A 22952-nucleotide genomic window follows, 5' to 3' on the forward strand; every position below is an offset into this window, starting at 1 on the left:
AACAACAATGCTAGAGGGGTGACCAAGGAGGATGTTACTACGTCTGTCTGTCTGTCTGTCTGTCTGTCTGTCTGTCTGTCCGTCCGTCCGTCCGTCCGTCCGTCCGTCCGTCCTAAATTCCTAAGTGACTTTAATAAGGGCAAAATCGTTATGGCTAGATGACCGGGTTAAAGCATCTCTAAAAGGAATCACAGACAGCTGTGGTGAGTACCCACCAACAGAGATGGCCGTGTTGAGTACACAGGCAGCCGTGGTGAGTACCCACAGATACAGACGGCTGTGTTGAGTACACAGGCAGCTGTGGTGAGCACCCACAGACAGTGGTCCAAGGAGGGACAAGTCATAAACAGCTGACAAGTTGTTTGACAGGCAGGACTTATTGATACCAGAGGACATGAAGGCTATAACATCTGATTCTGACCGAGAAAAACGCTACTGTGGGTCAAATTGCAGATGATTTTAATACTGGTAGTGAGTTACAAGACACTTGGTCACACATTGCATCAAAACCTGGAACATTTTTCCTGGGCAATGCCATCTTTGGCAAGTAAACTGATTTGATTTCTTTTATTAATGATTCATTATTCATTATTTTTGCTATTACAATACTTTATCATCACAAAATATCAGTTGAAAGATGTTTACTGTAATAAAACAAACACATTTACAGAATCCTACTGAATTAACAGGTTTTAAATGCTAGTAAAGCTGTCTCCAACCCAGAATGAATGGAATCGAATTTTGGATACAACACTGTTTATGGATTTGCAGCCTGGCTAATGTACAGAAAAAAGAAGCCCAATTTTTCCACCCCAGCTGATCTTTGACTTCAGGTCTGCAGATCTGTAAAGTAATGTCTTTACTGCATCAATACATGCTGTACCACTTTGTGCAAAGTGAAGCTTCAAGGGAAAAAAGGTGAACTGTGTGAAGGAGATGGGCCTATAGACTCATTAGGGCTGATATAGGCCTCCTCCCCTGGAAGGAGAATTTGTTACTGACTCCACTTATTGCTTGTTGGTTCCTCCTACTTCATCTTAACCCTGCTGCCTTATGCTAATGAGGATCCTTAGTTAGGGATCTCCACTTTGAGACCTTGAATTAAACTGCTTTATTTTAATAAATGAATAAACATGGCAGTATATGTAAAGTCAAGGTGACCTTAGAAAAAAATTAATATCAACAACTCAAGCTCAAATAATACATGGAAGGACAAAGATGGTGTAAGGGATGGGGCAATACATTGTTGGGAGTTAAGAGAGGTGTAAAGCACTGAGGTTCACAACTAAATAAGTACAGCTGATTAGAACCTGTGTGTAGGAGGTAGAGAATCCCATAGGTTGTTTTAAATTTCCAATTATTAGTTAAGAGATGTTTAAGGAACCAGGATATATACTGTATCGCAAAGTGGGCTTCTCTTTTGTGCGTCAAGCTCATAAGTGGGCTGACCACAAGCTAGACAGAAAGCATTGAAATCAAAATGTCCAGCAAGCTCATGGTCCAGTATTCACACACGTTTGCCTGTATAGAATAGAGAACCCACAAGTCCTTTATCTAATCTTGCATATTATACACAGTAACTTGTCGACTATCGAAAAGCATGAGCTGTTAGATCCAGATAGTAGATAAACAGATTAGCTATAGATGTAAGCTTGAGTCCAATAAAAACAGAAATTAAATATACCAAAGTGCTTTAAAGGCAGAAGCACTCAAGACAGATTTGGCTGTGAATTTGCTGACAATGGATAACATACTACAGCAGCTTGTAACGGCAGACCAGCTCTGTTCTTAGCAATGACTCATGAGTTAGTCATAGTGCTTATGTAAATTCTACAAATCGTTGTAGATTCTATATATTTTTCCTTTTCTTTCTTTTTTATATTTTAAGCACATTCATCTTACAGTATTTGTTTACTATTTATCTTCCAAATGGCAAGACAACTGAGGGCTTACACATGCTTCCTCTGAGACACATGAGGGCAGGCTATGCTTCTTTTTGAGCGGCTGCTCATACAACATTATCGAACAACTACAGAATTAAAGATTGTCTACTGTCTACTTTTAGAAAGAAAGAGAAAATTAATATTCCTACCAACAACAAAATATGGCCAGTTTTGCCCATTTGGACTTTTGGTCATGGATGGCATTAGTGTTGTCTTAGTTCTGCCCATAACCCATAGGCTAAATGTTATTTTATAATTATCCAATGCTGCATTTTTATTTGAATACTTAATTCAGATTGGTCAGACTGCTCTGAATATTTTAATGAGCATTAATAGTTGGAGGGTAAATCAGGGTGATCTCTTGATAGGCACAGAGGTAGAACACTCTAACACACTACCACTTAGTACTGGGGTTTGAATCGGTGCGGTGTTAATAACTGGTCAGTAGTGTACACAGACATGATTGACTATGTGTGTGTGTGTTTAGGGCTAAAAACCTAGCCAATGGGAGGGCACTTGTCAGTGCATTTTAGTGTCGGTCCCAGGCCCGAAAAATGAGGGTTGCGACAGGCCAGGAATACAGCAAAAAATTATGCCAAATCAGGTCTGGGAAACCAGAATGATTCACTGTGGCGACCCCTAAAATATGGGAGCAGCTAAAAAAAAAAGCTCCAGAGTCAATCACCGTTCATTCCAATACTTACTTATTCATCATTCCTAATGCAACAGATAGTTTACTGGAACTGGTTGGCCCACAAATAACTGCATTACAAACATTGTTGGGTAATGCTTCTTTTACAGTCCCCTATGTTCTTGGTATTAACCAGGTAAGTGTGATGTACAAACTCTATAGTACTAGGTGATTACATATTGGTACTGGTTAATACCTGAAACCTGTGAGACATTTTAGTGTTATTAAGTTAAGACTGTATTTGTACTTACCATCTTGTTACCCAAAATTCAGTTTCCAAGTATTTACCAGGTAGGTGTGATGTACAGTCTTGGGTAACATGATGGTTAGTACCACTACATAAATATCTAGTACGTTGGAGTTTGTTCCTGACACTTACCTGGTTAATATCTGGAACATGTAATACATTGTATTGTTATTAAGTTAGACTGACCTAATACTTACCATCTTGTTATTTTAAATAATTACCTAGTATTAAAGTTTGTACTTAATACTTACACCATTAATATCTAGATCTTAGGGGAATGAGTGTAAAAGAAAGTGTTACCCATTGTTGTGAGGTCCAGACTTAAAGAGTGAATTCTCTAAGCCAACAATCTTCCAGCTGAATTTGATGCATGAGCCCAAAATAGTGTCTATTGGTAATTTTAACAATGGTCAGCCCAACTTTAATGGCATAGCATTGCATACTTGGGCTATAATGAAAATTAAAGTAGGACTATATTGTATCTTTGATGTTTTATGTTATTAAATGTATCTATAAATGAAATACATTTAAATATAATAATACAGCTTTTAGTGGGGTTGCATCCTGCCATAGCATCACAGATTTTTATTCATTACTTGTCATGTTAACTTTAGCTGAAAAACAATTTATTATCCTTATTTAGGGTAGTTAGGTGTTAAGAATCTGCTGTGTGGTCTCTTTATACTAAATAACAATCCGTACTGGCATAATATGTAATAAACCTACAATGCAGCATAGTTTTTTTTTTTTATTAATTGCCAGCTGCGATTAGGTACTAGAGCAATGTTTTTGTTTTTTTCCACCTCCACCTTGGTGATCACTTAGTGAGGAAATAGGTTTCATGTACTCTTCCTAAGGCCAGTAGGTCTAAGCATTGTAATTAACAGGGTCTGCTTTGGAGATCATTATGGAATGTTGGAGAATGAAAGTGAAACCTTAAGTTCCTCTAATGGGGGGAATGAAAGCAGGTTTTAATTGCTGTCTACAATGACCGTATTATTTCATTAAAACTAATTACCCTGTCAAAGAGGCCACGGCGGCTTCATTTCTGCACAACAGGGAAGAAATGGGCCTTCCAGGCGCTGCGTGGCTCAATGGGATTGATCGAGGGCCAGGATCACTAATAAGGTTAAGAAGAGCTGCCTTTTATCTGTCTGTCCTTAGAGAGCGAGAGAGACAGAGAGAGACACCAGTGCAGAATTTGTATCTGCAAGTGTCTTCCTCTTTAGACATGATTGGGCTGTTGTCGACAATAAGCATGGCTCTAATTTTAACTGACTCCGTATGTTGGAAAGAATTGCTTGTTGACTTATATAAGTGTCACTTCCTGTTGAGCCTGGTTTGCTGCACGTCCCAGCCTCCTTCTGTTCCACTTGCTCATCCGAGCTCATTTTCCTCGATCTAATTCAAAACGCAAAAGCCAAATCCAAGCGGTTACCACTCGACACAAATCCATCTATTTGTCCAAATTAAGGCTGTTCTACTCTGCCAGAGAAAGCTTTAAGCATGTCCATTTGCATCGCAGCGTGAAGCCGCTTATGACCTCAGACAAGTCACACTAAACAAAGTCTGTGGAAGCTAATGGTTTTAACCCACCCTAATGGGCTTACTGAGCTGCTGAAATATTTCCCTAGCAAAAGCTCTCCCACACACCACAGGGAAGTGCTCCCACTGTATGCCAGTCACAGTGGGCTATGCCATCCAAAATCACCCAACGGTAAGAAGATTTAATAATCGCACAGGTAAAATTAAGTTCTACGGGAGGCTGCAAGAAGGACTCTGGGTGGTTCTCGTATTGTAGGAGTTGGCATTTTCTGTCATGAAATTCGATGCAAATTATGGAAAATCTCCACAATGAAGGTTTGAATTAAAAAAAATGTCTGCAGTAAATCTGAGTTTCAGCAATCTTTTGTAATTTTAGCCACAAAGTTACTAAACAAGGTGATTAGAAATAAGTACGCCTCATTATAAAGTCATTATACAGACCATTTAGTAACCTTCAAAAACCATATGGTTCCCATCCTCTTACTGGGCTCTAGATTGCAGGTAAGCATGTGGCAAAACAATAGGTGGGTAATAAATGCATATTTTTAAGTCTTCTAAAAAGAACTTGCTTTCTTAGTTAATTGGAAGCAGGTACAACTCTGACTTTTTATATTATTGTCCTGGTAGAATTTCCAAAAGCACTTGGTGGCCACCTTTCCTGCCTGACTAGTTCCAGTTTAATCGAAGCTCCTCAGGCGCTGGATGCTTGGAGTCCTACAAACACAAAAGCACTGGAGTGGAGAATCTGACATTTCAATCACGTTCCAACAGCTCCTGTGTGGAATCGCCAAGGTGGTGCTTTAAACTCCATTTTATGCACCAACATTAAGCCCACATATCCATTGGTGTAATTGCTTCGGATGTCTTTTTCTAATTATAAAATTACGCTCAAATAAGGTTGGGTAATGAAGCTTGTTTAATTTTCATTCTTTGTTTGACTATGTCCCATGCCAATGTACCCAAATGTGGAAATAGAGTCATCAAATTAGAAGGTTGAGAATCTAAATTGAATTTTTACCACGCTTGGATGAAAAGATCACAAAGCGCTATCTCCCCAATACAGTTCATGTTTAAACTCTAAGCTGAGATAAATGTGTATTTTTGTAGGGCTTTGATGGACTCTACGGGTCAATGCCAAATGGTCCCTTCTAGCAAAGTTTGATTAGGGTCTGTTCAAAAAATAAAATGAAACGCCTGGATGAAAATTCTGGGCATCCTGTGATGCTGCTGAATTGATTAGGCTTGTTTTCAGATTGGATAAGTACTGTCTTTAACTAAAATGGATGAATTAGAAGAAAATGGACATAGAACTTTTGACCATTTGCATAACTTTGATAGAGTTGGATTCGTAACAGAATGTAGTTAACAGTACTAATATTGCCTAGTAGTCAGAACACTGATTTTACAATAAAATTAGTTATTCTGTCAATCATGGCAGATGATTTATTTCCAGCAATTAATTTTTGGAAACTGCATTTCCAAAGCTGGTACAACCAAAATTCATTCTCAAATGAAAAATTCACCAAAGGTGAATGCCAAGTCATGGCTAGCTAAGTTGTTAACTGTGCCACAACAGCAGAATAGTACAATTCAATTCTCCCAGTCCCAGCCTGGTCACACACAATCAGCAAACCAGTAGAAACTGCACTTGTTGTTCTGATCAGTAACGTATTATGACAGTAAAGCTGTTAAACATGACACACTGACTTCTAAAAGACCTTTTTAAGTTTGTTTTTGCCTGTTTTTAGGAGGACAGAAGTAGGAACAATTCAATACTACTGAATTTCTCTCCACTGGCCTACCCAAACTCTCCCGGCTCGCGATTTTCCATCCCTGTGCTGGATTCTGGAGACGACGCACTCTTGTCCGTGTCATCCAGTCCCACTAGTCTATCAATGACATGCAATAATTGTGCCCTTGGGTCCCTGCAAGATTTCACAGCAAGAGTTGCAACAGCTCCTACACACACGAGCTGCCAGCAAACAAGCAACTAACGAGGACCCAACTCTCACTTTTTAAGCACACTGAGAAGTCTCCACTGGTGAGGACCCTGTTCATCCCATCAGTATTAGAATTAGAGTGTGAGAGTACACGAGAGGAGAGAAATATAGTGTAGAGGAGTAAGAAGAACCTTTTTCTTTTAGGTTGAACAAAGAGGGAACAGATGTTCTCCAAACTCAGGACTCACGGCGGATCCACGGCGCTTCATTAGATTAAATGCCACTGTCGGCCATACTTTGCCTTAAGTAAACACTGACTCCAACTCCTAACAAGCTACGTCTCACAGTTTTGTTTGTAGCTTCCAGTAACAAGCTGCCATAGGAAAGTGTTCAGTCATTCTGTCTTGCTGGGCACGACTAGTTTAAAAAGCTGTAGATATAAAGAATCAGGGTCTGTATCTTACGAGACTGAGGAAGTGAAATATAATACTGCAAACAGTTGTATAAAAGTGCCGCAAATACATACAAATACGCATGTGCACTAATGGCACATCAGATTATCCAGCTATTTTAAATGTTGTCCAGCTATTTTAAAACTAGTCCTATCACTTTGTATAAAGCTAGAGAAAAATACTGGATCAGAAGCCTTAAGCCAATGATAAGCTCCCACTTTTGGACCTTAATCTTTAATCATAATTCAATTTAAATAAAAGCATTAGCCAAATGCTAAAATGTAAATTTGCCTGATACATGCTCCCTCCGACGCATGCGCAGTCCACCAACCCCTTCTTAGTTGCCCATACTTCGGTAGATTCATGCGTAAGGCCAGTCTCTGCGTTCCTTCACTTCTGTACAGGCACCTCGGGCTACTAACCAGGGTCCTTATACAGCGTCAAATATGCCAACCCCTCATTTAGTCCGGTCTTTTCCCACACAGCAGACTTGTGGCCAATTTTGTCTGCTGCAAGCACTACCAATTGTGCCTGCTAGATGGTGACCTGCCGACCGGTAGCGCTGGTGTGCTACTGGAATATCCCACTGCGCCACCTGGGCACCACTTTTCAGAATGTTTTTTTAAATGCATTTTCTCCCTTTTCTCCCAGTTTTTAGCGCGTCCAATTTTTACTCAACTGTGTTATGCTTCCTCTCTACTGGTGCTGACCCCCGCCCCTGATTGAGGAGAGCAAACTGACACTGACTCTCCGACACGTGAGCAGTAGCTGACTGCATTTTTTCACCTGCACGATGCAAGTTCATATGCGGACCAGCCTTGTGCACGGAGAGTCTCACCCTGATCACTACTCTACTCGGCAGACGGCGTCAATCAGCCAGCAGAGGTCATAATTGCATCAGTTTTAAGGTCCCTATCTGGCTCCCTCCCTGGATGAACAACAGCCAAACGTTGTTCATATAGCCGCCCAGCCCAGCCGGATGGCAGAGCTGAGATTCGATACGATGTATTCAAAATCCCTAGCGTATTTTACCACTGCGCCACCTGAGTGAGTAATTTTTAAACTACTGTGTTACTAAATTGTCTGTGCTCCTATGTTCTTCAAAACTTAACATAGTGTATGACTGAAGTGATACACTCACCCCAAACATTTGTCGGAGATCTGGGTCACGGAAGCGGAAAGGAATGTTGGAGACGTGTAACCGCTTGGGCTGCTGCTTCTCTGAAGAGTCTGAGGGCTGGAGCTGGAGCTGCTGGGATGCCTCTGTCTGCGCCACATCATCTGCCTGTAGAAGGGAAACACAGGAACACCACCGTAAGCCTACTCACACACAACTCATCTTACTAATATTCACCTGGAATGAGAGAAATGGCCAGATTGTGAAGGCTAAAAAGGTTCAAAGAGGTTGAATAGGATGAGAAGGATGGGAGCAGGATTGAGGGGCACCAGTGGCACTTTACAAATTCCCTCTGCTTGGCCAACATTTGTATTTGGCGCTGAAGATTAAGGAAGCTGTCAGAAAGTGTGGATACAGATTTAAAGAAAAAAAGCTCTGACATGTTGAGACCAGAGGATTCATTTACTGAGCAGCAGCCTATGAAGACCTGAGGGGATGAAAAAGTAAGAGGGGGGAGCACTGGTGAGAGTCATCAGGCTCAAAGTCAGTATGCTCATCTGTCCATCATAGAGAGAAAATAGCAGTGACACCATTGTGCTCCAGGATGGACGGTTGAGTTTGACAAACATTCATCTCATCCCTCACTTGTCCGGCTGCAGTCCTCTCTCCCTCTCTTGGTAGATATTGAGCAAATGTCACAGCATGTATCAAAGCAAGCATGCATGTGTAAATGTGTCATCTGGGGCTTTTGTTGTCTGATGTGACATTATTCTGCTGGATTCTGTTTGTGCTGCACTTTTAAAGAGTCATTTGTTACATGGTAATGTTGAACTGAAGACCATGACACCCTCAGGCAACAGTAGATACAGCAGAATAGAGCAGGTAAAGAAAGCATATTGCCCCAACTTCACTGATTATACTTTAATGTGTCTACACTGGTCATTTAAAACCACTACATTGATTTTATATAGAATAATAAATACAAATAAATAGAAATTACCCATAAGTTGCTGGAGGGGCATAAAAGTGCTTTGGCATAGACTCTACAAGTATCTGGAAGTATAGAACACCCCTGTTTTTTTTACCATTTTATTTAGGCATTTTTTCCCATTTCCTGTCAATGTTACCATAGCCAATTAGTCTTCCACTACTAGGGACTCTGATCGTGCCCTAGGAGAGTATATTGGCCAGACACATGCTCCCTCTGATGTGTGCGTGGTCCACCAACCCCTTCTTATTCGCCCATACTTTGGTGGATTCACGTATAAGGCCAGTCTCAAGCACAGAGAGTCACACACTGATCTCCACATTCCTCCACATCTGTACAGGAACCTAGGGCTACTAACCAGGGTCCTTACACAGCTTCAAAGACCCCACCCTTTTTTAGTTCGGTCATCTAGCAGATTAGTGCCCAATTTTGACTGCTGCAGGCACTGCTAATTGTGCCTGCTAGATGGTGCCCAGCCGACCGGTAGCGGATTCTCATATCATGCTGGAATACCCCTTTTGTAAATAATATTTCTTCAAATGTTCCCTTAATAATGATGGTATCACCATTAAGCATTATCAACCTGTGAAAGACCACATTAATCCGGATTAGAGTACAAATGAGCACCAGACTTGTTTACTGTATCTGTTACTCCTTCAGGCCTATACTAAAACACTATACAACGAATCAAACACATGAGAGTTGAAGTTTGTGTGACTGAAGCTCCTGCCATTTGAACCACATTGATGAATCCTTGTCTTTGTTCAGATCTTTTTGTCTAGTTGTCTTTATAGAAAGTAACATAGTGTATAACAGTGTATGATGTTTCATGCTTAATTGTATGATGCAGACCTGCTGTCAGAAAACATCTGTAGTCAATATATTACTTTGCTCATTTATTAAAGTTATGACTTCATACCTTTATATATCATCTATAGATTTGTGTATAATGCTTTAAGTGGGATTTTACTGTTAGTGTATGTAATTACTTATTGTAGAGATAGAAACAAATGGTTGTAATTTTGTGCAAATAAGATTATAACATGGCAGCTATGCAGAGCTACATATACAATATGGCTGTGAGGAGGCAAAGATTCCATAACAATGATCTTGTGTTAGTAATGTACACAGCCTGCTAACAGGGCTTTAGTGTCATTGTCTTTCATTTTTATGTTTTACGAGTTTTATCCTGTTCAGGGTCTGGTTTCTCCGGAATCACTGAGTGCAATGCAGTAATGCCTAGGACTTCCTCCTCCTTTTAGACATAGCCAATCATTTGTAGAGGCCCGACCAGCACAGCTGGGGATTCAAACCCTTGATTCCAGTTGTAGTTGTCTACCTGAGAGGATTCATTGTTCTAAAGACTATTAAATAATCTGATACACTACTGTTGTAACTTTTGAGCTTAGTAAAATCACTCTCATGTTCCTCCTGACCAATTTAGTCCCTGCTTTAAATAATAATTAAAAAATAGAAATAAATAAAATAAAAAAACTAAATCTGCATGTAATGACAAATCTTACCACTAATCAAAATGAACAGAAGCAATAACAATTTAGAAATAATGTTTTTCTTTAAAATAAACAAAGGTAAAGCACAATCTTCTGCAGCACCTCTGAGAGATAATTGTGACAGTCAACGTGTAAATTGATGAGCAAACTACAGTAAGCGTAATTTAACATCTGAGAGATGAAGGCAGCATATAAATGCACTGATCTTCTGAGTGGTTATTAATTTCCAACTTATCTTGTTTTGGGCCTGTTGTGCGCAGACATGCTCAGTGGAGGAAAAAACATGGTGCGCAGAGAACACAAGCCTCAGCCCTTCATGTGCATAATGAATTAGAATAACATGGGGAGAGCAGATGAAAAGATGATGTCAGCTAAATGTCCCCAGGCTTAGCAGGATCAATGAGAGAGAAGTGCTGAAGGCAGCTACATCAGGCTTAGCCATGGGCAGCAGGATACATAGTGCTTCGGATACAGACGGGAGGAGGGAATAATGCTGGATATGTGGAGGAAATGCTAAAAGCAATGTAATTTTAAAGGAAAATGTAATAAATTAAATATTTACTGTATTTCATACATATAAAATAATAGATGAGAGAATTTATATATGTGAACAAGAACATAAAGAGCAAAAACTAACAGCGCTGGCAGCATTCAGTGTGGCAACATACATCTCTCATATTAGATACAGTACTCCTGTGGGTTGAAGTATGTTACCACAGGGATCTAACACATGCACCTCACATCTAAAGCAAAGATCAGTCAACAGGCCTGACATGACATCATCTAAAGTCCACAGTGGGGGTCTGACCCAGCATGTGGCCCACACAGTAAGATAACACTGTGATTTTGACAGGTAGTGCAAGTATGAACAAAACTTTAGGGAAAAGAAAAAATAAGATCTGGACTGGTACCCTGTTGTCATCATGTATATTCTTATTTCGTTCTTGAGTTTGAATTTAGGCTAATTTAGATGTGTTCATGTATTTTTTTTTCTTTTTCTTTGGCTGCTTCCATATTTAAAAGTCGCCACACCAGATCTGGCCCTGACTTAGCACAGTTAGATGTGTTCATGTAATATAAAAAGCACAAACAGGTATTCTCACACATATCACAATGGTAGCCTAGTGGGTAAAACTTTGGGCTGTCAAATAGAATGTTTTGGGTTCCAAAGATCCAAAATCATTGTATATGGGTAAGGTACAATGAAAATCTTTTTCCACATATCCCAGCCTTTGGAAGCTTTGGAACCCAAAACATTCTACCATTGTGATATGTGTGAGAATACCTGTTTGTGCTTGTTATCAGGTGAATATAATTGTCTGTAATGAGGTTACGATTGGTGAAATTGAATAAAACCTCTAATTAATAATTACTATTGGCTTTTCCCATTAATAATCAATGTTTACAATGCAAAACATACTACCAACTGCATACTTCTCCTCTTTAGGACTTGACGTAATCAGGTGAATACATTAATATCACCAGATTACTCCTTTTATATTAATATTTATTTACTGCTTACTCCATATCTGAAAGAGTAAAAGCTACAGCATTATTAACCCTTTATAACATAAGCTGTAGAAACAATTTCAGGTAATACAACTCATATTTCACATGCTGGTGATTTCCCTTGTCATATAGCAGAAGAGTTTTGAGCTTTTTTATTGAAGTTTGGAGACATTACAGAAAGCACTGTTTTTATTGTGTCATTCCCAAACCAAGCCTGCTTCAGTTTAATATAAAGCTGATTGAACAAAAAGACATATTTTGTACCAGAGGATCAGAAACTCAGCTCTCATATGTCATGTCCTATACTTGTATTATCAAGTCGAACTTTCTGCAGTGTTACAATCATTAAAGATACTGTGTAGTATAACTTAGTATAACACCTAGAGTGTGATTTACTCTATTGTCACTTTTAGACTCTGGGGTGCTTTTGCACATTATTATAAGTAATATGCAGTAATATGCAGACTGTATTTATATAACTAAATATGATAAGCTGGTACATGTTCTACTCTGTATTATTGCTGGATTGAAGGTACAGCCTTGTGTCCAGTGTTTACAATAATGAATAAATGAACAGCATGCATAATTAGTGTCATAATAGTGTCTCCAATAACCTTGGTCACTTGTCTACATGTGTCAAAACATCTGTGAGAAATCTTGGTGTTATCTTTGACTCTGACCTCCGATTTGATAAACAAATCAACTCTGTGGTAAGGAATAGCTTCTTCCAGCTCAGAAATATTGCGAAGATTAAGCCTTTTCTCTGCTATTCTGACCTGGAAAAAGTTATTCATGCATTAATTTCTGCAAGAATTGACTACTGTAATTCTCTGTATATTGGGATTAGTCAGTCTCTGTTGCGGCGCTTGCAGGTAGTCCAGAATGCAGCAGCAAGGTTACTGACTAATACCAAGAAAAGAAACCATATTACACCAGTCCTTGCCTCACTACATTGGCTGCCTGTTCAGCACAGGATTCATTTTAAAGTGCTTTTATTTGTTTTTAAAGCGCTTAATGGTCAAGCCCCGGCTTATCTCAGTGGTATGCTTTCTCCCGCAACCGCACAGCGATCTTTAAGATCAGCCACTCAGAATTTGTTGACTGTTCCTAGGGCTCGTTTGAAGCTAAAAGGTGATCGTGCATTTGCAGTTTATGCTCCGAGGCTATGGAACACTCTACCTCCTAATATTCGACAAGCACCTTCGGCCGCTGTTTTTAAATCACTCCTAAAAACATACCTTTATAAGCTGGCATTTGAACAGTGAGGAGCTGTGTTAATTTTAATTGTTTAGTCTATTTGTATTTGTTTTATTTTGTCTCTTACTCTGTATTTTTATTTGGTTCTTACTTTTTTTTTTTTTTTAATATAATGTTGTGTTATGTATGCTTATTCGATGTACAGCACTTTGGTCAACGTAAGTTGTTTTAAGTTGCTTTATAAATAAAATTTACTTACTTACTTACTTACTATAAAAAAAACTCTTATTGTTCTTTATCAATTTTGCTACAAACCAAAAATGTTAAATGCTAAATGTTAATGCTAAATGTAAGTTTTTACTGGTTTTGTGTAGCCTATTTTTGGGAACTCATTAAGTGCTCATATATTCCGAAAATCCCCACTACTCATCCATGATTTCTCTACTCGTTCCTGATTTTATGATGTTGGCACTAAAATGACTGGCCTATTATTGATTTATTTGATGCCTGTGAGTGTATTAGACTAAGCACTTTTAGAACAAACTCCTAGCAGCACAAAATGTAAAATCAGGTTTTTGGTTCTTTTTTTATTTAAATGCAGCAGGATCCAGTTCAGCCAGCTCCAAGTTTTACATCAGATACCTGATCTCTGTTATTATTTATGAGGTCAAGCATAAATAATAACCTGGAAAAAAGACTACATTAATAAAACATGTAACACGCTTTATGTTTGTGCCCCTAAATACATACACAACAAAATCTTGGTAGACTAAACAGGTAGACTCACAGTGGTTGTAGACTAAACATCACAGTGGTTGTAGACTAAACATCACAGTGGCTGACAGGATTGGCCCTTGAAGTCAGGCTTTCATTTCAAATTTGATGTTTGATGGTTTTTTTGTTCTTGTTGAATTAAACATGACCAATAACAATGAGGTTTGATACGATGAGGTTTTGCTCTGGATTACAAACCAGCCGATTTGGTTTTTAGCAAGCATTAATAGTTTGAAAACTCTGTTAACACATAGCACATTTATTAATTAATTAATTTTTATTTTGTGCTGCATTTTGGTCACAGTGGGTCCGTTTCCACCAAGAAACACTCGGTGCAACGCTGAAAAACACCCTGGCCAACTCGCCAATCTATCAGGGGCAACTTAAACATTTAGGTCATGTTAGAGCAGCCATTGGGCTTTTTTGTACAGAAAGGTAAGAAGAAACTGGAGAAAACCAGGTAATCAATGCAGACAAACTTGTGCACATAAAATTGTAATTTATTATTACCATTCTAGGAAAGTCACAACCAAGACATAACAAGCCAAGTTTCACTAAGAACTAAAAATTAAAGGATAGACTTGGGACTCATGAGCTGTGCAGCACCAATACAAACCTGCTACACCAGACATGAGTGCACATTACATGAATTAGAAGATGCTAATTAAGGGATAAGACTAAAAAACAGACTGAAGAGAAGTAAATGCAATGAAGGAAGCTTAGAACATAATGCTAACTGAAATGTAAAAGAATGTGAGCTGCAAGCCATTCATTTTCCTACACTCATTATAGGAAGAAAAGGTGAAAAATGACACAGTGTGATAACAGCAGAAATGAGATTTTAAAGTTTAACTCACAGAAAGCAATGATTATTACAGCTGACATGCTGTATATTCACTGAGCTCTCCGTGCCTCATACATTATGAAAATTGTTATACATTTTACAGCAGATTTTTCTATTTTCTCTGTTTATGTTTTTCCTCTCAATTTGAGCAAACCAATTGCATGCCTATTAACAACCTTTTAGCGATATCATTCCAAAATGTTTGTTTACAATAGGAAGTCAATGCTGGCTCAGTTTTTCCCCTAATAACAGTAATGCTGAAAAACATTACTCCAACAATCACTCAAAGATCGCAACTTCACCATTGATTTTAACATTAGCCATAACAGGGATCAAGAGATGCGGCACAAAATAAATTTACTCTCCTCAGGGAGAGTAAATGCACTCTGCTCTGAGAGCAGGAAACGCTTTCAGAAATCTCCTTCCAGTTCATTCAACTCCATTCACAGAGGTGCACAGAGGTCTCCACAGTCAGAATACTCATGGCCTTCCTGCCCTTCACCGGGCTTTTTCTGCTTCGCCCTGTCTCACTCGTTCTCTTAAATAGACCTAGGTTGGACTTAAGCACAGGGACTCTAGAATGTCTGATTGGGGTTCTGTAGGTTAAACACATCACACACCTGGTTGAAAATCGTACCACCTTGACCCTGCATGGACAGATGATGCCTGCTGCTTCACTACTATTTCAAAGCAGCCTAATCCCACCTAGAAATGATGTGATACTCTGTAGTGGTGTGAAATTTATTAAAATTATTTAAGTGTCAAAAGAACACATTGTGGGTATGTTAAAATGCAAATGTGTGACCTTTACAATTAAATAATGATAAGAATAAACATTCACAGCAGTGTTTTGTTTTCCTTTAAAGTAGTCAGTGTTGCTTCGTTATTTTAAGTCCTTCTAGTAATTCTAGGTGTATGAAACTATACCTCCTAAAGAATTGCTTGTGGATGTATCTGGCTAGCTCTAGCACTCAAATAAAATGACATTTACCATTCTGGCAACATTTTGTCAACATCAAGTAGTGATTAGTATAGCTGCCTTTTATTTACCTCAGAACTGGATAGTTGGAATGTAGGGTTATTTACAACACTCAACCTATGATGTGGATGAACTGTCTAAATGAACACTGATGTGGATGGCAAATAAATTCCCTCCACTAGGGTATTTGAGAGATTATAAAACAACACATTAAAATCAAGCAAATAGAGTAAAGAACCAAGGACACTGCTTGTGTTGGTCGGGATCCAAGTAAGAGCTACCGAGGCCAGTAAATTTAACTGGCATGACATAGCTCAGAGCTTCTAGCTGCTATGTGCTGTGACTATGCATTATTCCACAACCTATATTGAAATAAATTGAAGCCACTCTTTCCATGGCAGCGGTAGCTCAGTGACTATGGCTCCCAGATTTGCCAAGTAGCCACTGTAGGGCCCTTGAGCAAAGCCATTACCCTCTTTTCTTCGGGTAGGTGAATAGGTGGGTGCAAGATACAATAGTACCTGCTGCTTGGGTGGTGCAGCGATAAAACATGCTAGCACACCAGAGCTGGCATTTTGGGCCAGTGGTAGGCTAGTGGGTAATGCTTTGAGCTATTAAGCAAAAGGTTGAGTTTGAATCCTGGCCCTGCTGTGCAGACTGCGTTGCGCACTTGAGCAAGGCCCTTAACCCTCTAGGCTTCAGGGGTGCCGTACAATGGCTGGAATACTAAGAAAAGAATTGTACTGTACACCTGTATATAATAAAGACATTCTGTTCTATTTTTATCTATTCTGCTGTATATGCTTTGTGCTTATGTAATAAAATAATTAAAAACAATAGATTTTAAGTTTTGGATGATGAGAGTCACACACAAAGATACAATTAATCTGAAAAGGTCTGGGGTTTTTATCTAAAGCCAAACAACATGTTTCATTTCCCTGCAGACCCGGCTTCTGTATTGTGTGCAGAACTAGTGGCAATGTTTACCATCAGTGTGCTATTATCCATCATCGAGGCTGTACAGACATGGCAGCCCTGTTAAGATAAAGCACAGAGAATGCCTATCCACCCACAGCCTGTACCCCCATCCCTTGTGCACAAGGTCTGCGGTGGATCTAACGCTTTAAAGTGGAGACACAAGCAGGGTTGGGCAGATCGATGGGCAAAAAGGAGGTGTAATTAGCCCTTAGTGCCCCTGCTCTCTGGACTGCACCCTTACTTGGGCTCTCTTTTACTATTTATCACAGACGTGCCATTGGTCATTCACATACTCTGTCTGCAGCTGCTTCACCGGGAGTCATGCTATCCATCATGTCTAACAGGTGAGTGGTGCACCAGTGTAGACTCTCCCATTACCAAGCAGCCGAGCGTGGCCTAGCTGACCCTCCACTGCCTCTCACAGCCCAGCGGAGCACTCTGTCTTTGATTTGCTCGTGTTATGGTAACATTCTCTAAATGAGGTGCAAGGATGCGAGTCAGTCCAGATTTTTCAATATCGCTTCTTCTCACAATGGGAGTTGTTAGCTCAGTGGTTAAAGTACCACACTATTGATTGGAAGATTGCTGGTTCAACCCTCACTACTGCCAAGCTGCCAATGTTGAGCCTCGAAGCAAGGCCCTTAACCCTCAATTGCTTGCATTGTATTTGGTCACAATTGTACATTGCAATGGCTAAAAGCATCTACTGAATGCTATAAATAGAAATATTTGACAGAGTAACTTCCTGCAAAAGGGTAGAAAATAAATGCAACAGCTATAAGTATATGTGGTAAGACTTCCAGGTGCTGTTTTTTCACCACTGTAGTATTATCCATCCATCCATCCATCCATCCATTCTTCCATCCCTCTCTCCAATCATCTATCCATCCATTCAAATTTTGGTTCCTGGCAGATATTTGTTCATCGTCAAGATAAAGGATGTTGACGTTTTTAAAACTAAGAAGATATGAGTGCTGATATTTAAAATTGTAGACATTCTGGGTGTGTTTAATGAGCACATTTATATCCTGTAATATATTACACTACCACAAAATAGCCTGCAACTTTAACCTGAATGCCAGTACAAATGTTTGTGATAAACATGATCCAGAGTAAACTTGACATGACAGGCGAAAAGCTACACACTTAGTTGTGACATATACAGTATTTGACACAACATATACTGTAGTACTGTATTTTCTCCCAATTTAGCGTAGCCAATGAGTCTTCCGCTGCTAGGGACCCCGTTAGTGTCCAATGGGTGTATATATATTAACCAGACACACACTCCCTTAGACACATGCACAGTCCACCAATCCCTTCTTATTCTCCCATACCAAAATCAATATAAAATTTAAAGATATAAAGAGATATGCTTCCAGTTTTATGGAAACAGTTTGGGAAGGCCTATTTCTATACCTCTTAATGGCCCTTAATAACATTGTTTAATGTTGTTATGATCTGGGGTTGCTTAAATTGGCCAAGTTGAGCAGATCAAGCCTCAGCAACATTATGTGGCATTAAAAAGAGTCAGCTGACTACCTGATTGTACTGATTGACCAGCTTAGCCAATCAATTGATTTGTGTTTCATTTTCTGATGGCATGGACAGATTCCTGGATAAAAAAGATTTATTAGGTTCAGATTAAAAATGAATGGTTCATGGAGCAAAAGGAATCTTTTTCACATATGAATTTGTCACCACAGACCTTCAGAGTCCATTGAAAGTCTTTGGGATGTGCTGAGGAAGACTTTTAAGTGGTTTGCCTCTCTGGTCAGTACAAGATCCTGGCCAAAATGGATGGAAATAAATGTTGTGACGTTGTATGAGGTTGTAGTAACAATGCCATGCGAAGGCACATCGGTTCAACAAAGTATTAGAGTTTGTTTTTTGGTCAGGTAATTTATAATAAATATGTCAGCTCCATTTCAAATAAACGATGATAGAACATGACAGCCATGTGTGACTTCTAAAAAGTTTCAATTTTAAGAAAAACATTTAGTTTCTGTACATTTTTACATTGTAGTAATAAATGTATTAAATAAGGTATGTTACAGATGCCATTTGATTAAAAAAATCGAAAATGACCAATGTTCCAGACATGCCTACAGACATCCTCTTATTTGCTCGAACTAATATGAGCAAGGAGTAGAATCGTCTTTTGTTTATTCACACTTCCCTGCTCTTTAGGCAGAAGTGGAGAAGAGCTCTTCTCTGGAGGAGGCGACATTAAGTCAAGAGTGGAAACAGAGAGGTAAGCACTCCTGATTCCTCACATCTATGATCTAATTATCCCATTGGCACTGCTAAGCAGCCATCTATGGGGGTTCATCTGCGCGATTTACTTTTAATTTGTGTTAATTGAATGTTAATTATATTGCCGCAAGAGTGTGCTGCATCTGTCTCATTCAGAGGCTAGGTTTCTAAGGGCGGCATTCCCTAGTTCTACCGATGAGGTGGGAGGTAATTAAAAGTGCTCTTTTAGTGGAAAATGACTCGCCCTGCCTGGTCTACCCCCAAACGAGACGACAAGATGCTGATGCAAAAGGTTTCATGTATTATGCACTTTTTACACTCCATGCACAGGGAGTGTAATTCTGGTCTCCGAGGGAATTGGGCAGCAGTGCATAAACATCCTAAACAGAGTATGATCCAGTCTGTGCCTGTCAAGCCTGTCTGTATGATGAAATTCTATTTCCCAATGAAAGGAAATTCGAATTGAGTTAAACAGAAATGGTCTCTTTTTACTGACGTTTCATTGCAGTTTCCAACCCAACCTAAAATATGGTAACTTTACGAGCTGCTAAAATAAGCTCCCCAAATCAGCGTTAAGTAGGTGCATTACCTCACTAAAGGTTTACGATTCCCCATTACCTCGATTGAAGCCTGGAACGTGGTCTAACAAAATTTTATATACATGCTGCTGCCGGGGATTATAAGTGTGCTAAATGATTTATTAGATGACAAGAGTAGTCTGCTTTATTGGTCTACCTGTCCCTGTCCAGCACATTATCTGCATGCTTCATATCTGTGCCGTTCATAGGAGTAAAAGCTATTGACTTTTCATTTGTTTACATGACCTAAGCTATTGACACAAGACTAAATACACTGTCAACCTGAAAAAGCCTAGCATAATAGTGCTGCTGATGTCACGTACACAAAAAGGTCTACAGACAAACAGAAAAACTTTATGTGGTCAACTTTTATGACAGTATAGACAGTAATGAGGTGGTAGCATCACACATTTGAAGTGCAATTTAGTGCAGTCTACTGGCTGCTAACAAATGCACTCTTTTGGACCCATCCAACCAAGCAACCAACCAAGTGACCAACCAACCAGCAAACCAACCAACCAAATGAACCGAACAACCAACCAACTGAACGATGATCAACATAAAAAACGACAAAGCAACCAACCAAAACGACCAACAAACCGAACAACCAACTAAATAAATGACTGACCAACCAACCAACCAAATGACCAACCAACCAAACGACCAATGAATCGAACAACCAACCAACCATCCAACTGAATAATTGACCAACCAACCAGCCAACCAAGCTAAATGACCAATGAACTGAACAACCAACCAACAAACTGAATGCCCAACCGACTAAATGACCATCTGACCAACCAACCAAACAACCAATGAACCGAACAACCAACCAAGAAAATGATGACCAACCTAACAAATGGCAAACCAACCAACCAAACAACCAACAAACCGAACAACCAACTAAATGACTGACCAACCAACCAACCAACCAAATGACCAACCACCCAACGAATCGAACAATCAACCAACCATCCAACTGAATAATTGACCAACCAACCAAATGACCAACTAACCTAAATGACCAATGAACTGAACAACCAACCAACAAACTGAATGCCCGACCGACCAACTGAATGACCATTTGACCAACCAACCAAACGACCAATGGACTGAACAACCAACCAACTGAACGATGACCAACCTAACAAACGACAAACCAACCTACCAAATGACCAACAAACCAAACAACCAACTAACTAAATGACTGACCAATCAACCAAATGACCAACCAGCCAAACGACCAACGACTCAAACAACCAACCAACCATCCAACTGAATAATTGACCAACCAACCTAAATGACAAATGAACTGAACAAACAACCAACAAACTGAATGATCGACCGGCCAACTGAGTGACCGTCTGACCAACCAACCAAACGACCAATGGACCGATCAACCAACTGAACTACCGACAAACCAACCAACCAACCAACCGAGCAAACAAATTAGTAAATAAATAGGACAATGAAATTTTAATTATGTAAAACAAATATATTCAGCTTAATGCTTTTACCTATTTGACCAGTTTACATATGGTCATTGTCATTTGCTAGTCATGAGCTGTCTTAACTTAAAGCCATGTTCAGTGTGTGGATCCAGCAAAAATGTCCATGAGGGTATTTTAAATAATGACTCAAATTAAAACTGTAGCTCTAAACCTATGCCTTTAATAACTGTGACATCACTACCCATGCTGACCCGACCCCAAAAAATTGTTTTTTGTTACCGTTTGCAACATTTGATGTCTGATGGACATCTGTGGTGTAGCAGATTTGCTATTTTAAAGTAACATTTATTAATGATGGTAAAGCAGCAGGGTAGTGTAGTAGCACTGGTAGGTTTTTAAGGTGATTTTACTTTGGTTTCTCTTACCTGTCAAAGACACGCAGAAGGTGAATTGAACTTAATTTGAGAAAATAGTGTGTGTCATCCTGTGATGGATTGGCACCCTGTACTAAGTGTTTTCCCGCCTTGTATCAGCGTTTTCAGGTGACCTGACCCTGACCAGAGAGTGAAAATGGGTAAAAGATGTAGTAGCTTGTCCAGCACTGTTAAAACTGTTGTGTTTTCTCATGCTTAAAATGCTAGTAAAATAAAATGCAAATTTAAAATGACATTTGCTTAAAATATCAAAAATGATCACAGCCACCTTCCTTTTCCTTTCACGCTCCACCCTATTCGCTGAGTCATTTGAGGAATGCAAGAGTGTGTGGTGGATGCCGGGCCTCAGCCCATCTCCTCCTGTTCACCGATTTCTTTACCGTACACATTTAGTGTTATCTGCAAATCACTTTCAAAGTGCTCCGCTCAGCACTTCCACCCTTTCCAATGCCACTACAACCACATAATTGAAACTATCTGATTGGAAATCTGCCAAGCAGGTAGATTACATCCGATTAAGCTGAAACCGGTGCTTCACTTAACAGGATTAGAGAGGAAGATGTTTTATTTTTTAGTCTTCTACACACCACCCACACGTGTCTCTCCGAGGAAGCGCCAGTCAAAACTCATTTGACTATGTGTGAGCAGGACTGGTGTTTCATGCAGCTGTAATGGAAGCTAGAGCTGATTAGCATGGTGGTTTTGAAAAAAATATGGTTGGATAAGGTTTACAGAGTTTGGAAGTTTGTGTGACTCGGATGACATAATGTATATAAGATAAACATTATACTGTTTGTTAACAAAAAGTTAATTAAGTTAAATGAATTTTAAAAAAGTGGGCGCTCAGGTGGCATAGCAGATCCAAGGTTTAAATCCCCAGCAGTGCTATCGGCCAGTCAGGTGTGTACATACAGAAGTGATTGGCAATTTCTGTGGGGAGAAATTGCAGAGGCCCAGCGATGGATTGGTTTCCTGTCTGAAGTGTGTTACTGCACTGTGCCCTAGTGATGTTGGGCAAACCAGACCTACCGCGACCCTGACCCTGACCAGGAAGCAGTGGTAAAATATAAAAAAGAAGATAATGATGGCTAAAAATACACTTCCACAAACAGTATGTGGAATGCATTTTAAATGACCTTTTATATAATAAAAAAAAATGTAATTCATTTATTCATTCATTTTCACTAACTGCTCAATCCTGGTCATGATCAAGGTGGATCAGACGCTAGCCAGAAACACTGGGGTCAAAGCAGGAACAGATCCTTGACAGGGTGGCAGCTAATCACAAGGCAACACAAACACACACACACACATTTAGTCACTAATTTACACCTAGGGGTAATTTACAGCAGCCAACTCTTATGTACTTAACATAAGTAATACGGTGGTGCACAGCGGGCGGCACAGTGGCTAAGTGGGTAGCACTGTCGCCTCACAGCAAGAAGGTCCTGGATTTGATCCCCAGGTGGGGCGGGTCCTTTCTGTGCGGAGTTTGCATGTTCTCCCTGTATCTGCTTG

General features: G+C 39.6%; 1 protein-coding gene across 1 annotated transcript in view; it reads right to left on the bottom strand.

Annotated features, from left to right (window-relative positions):
* The window catches only part of rbfox3a (RNA binding fox-1 homolog 3a), a 699121-nt gene that overhangs the window by 37749 nt on the left and 638420 nt on the right, over positions 1-22952 (bottom strand). Inside the window, exon 7 of the mRNA XM_063003695.1 lies at positions 7960-8103. Within this exon, the coding sequence (XP_062859765.1) occupies positions 7960-8103 (144 nt within the window). The remainder of the gene's footprint in view (positions 1-7959; positions 8104-22952) is intronic.

This window comes from Trichomycterus rosablanca, chromosome 10, assembly GCF_030014385.1.
Source record: "Trichomycterus rosablanca isolate fTriRos1 chromosome 10, fTriRos1.hap1, whole genome shotgun sequence".
NCBI lineage: Eukaryota > Metazoa > Chordata > Actinopteri > Siluriformes > Trichomycteridae > Trichomycterus > Trichomycterus rosablanca.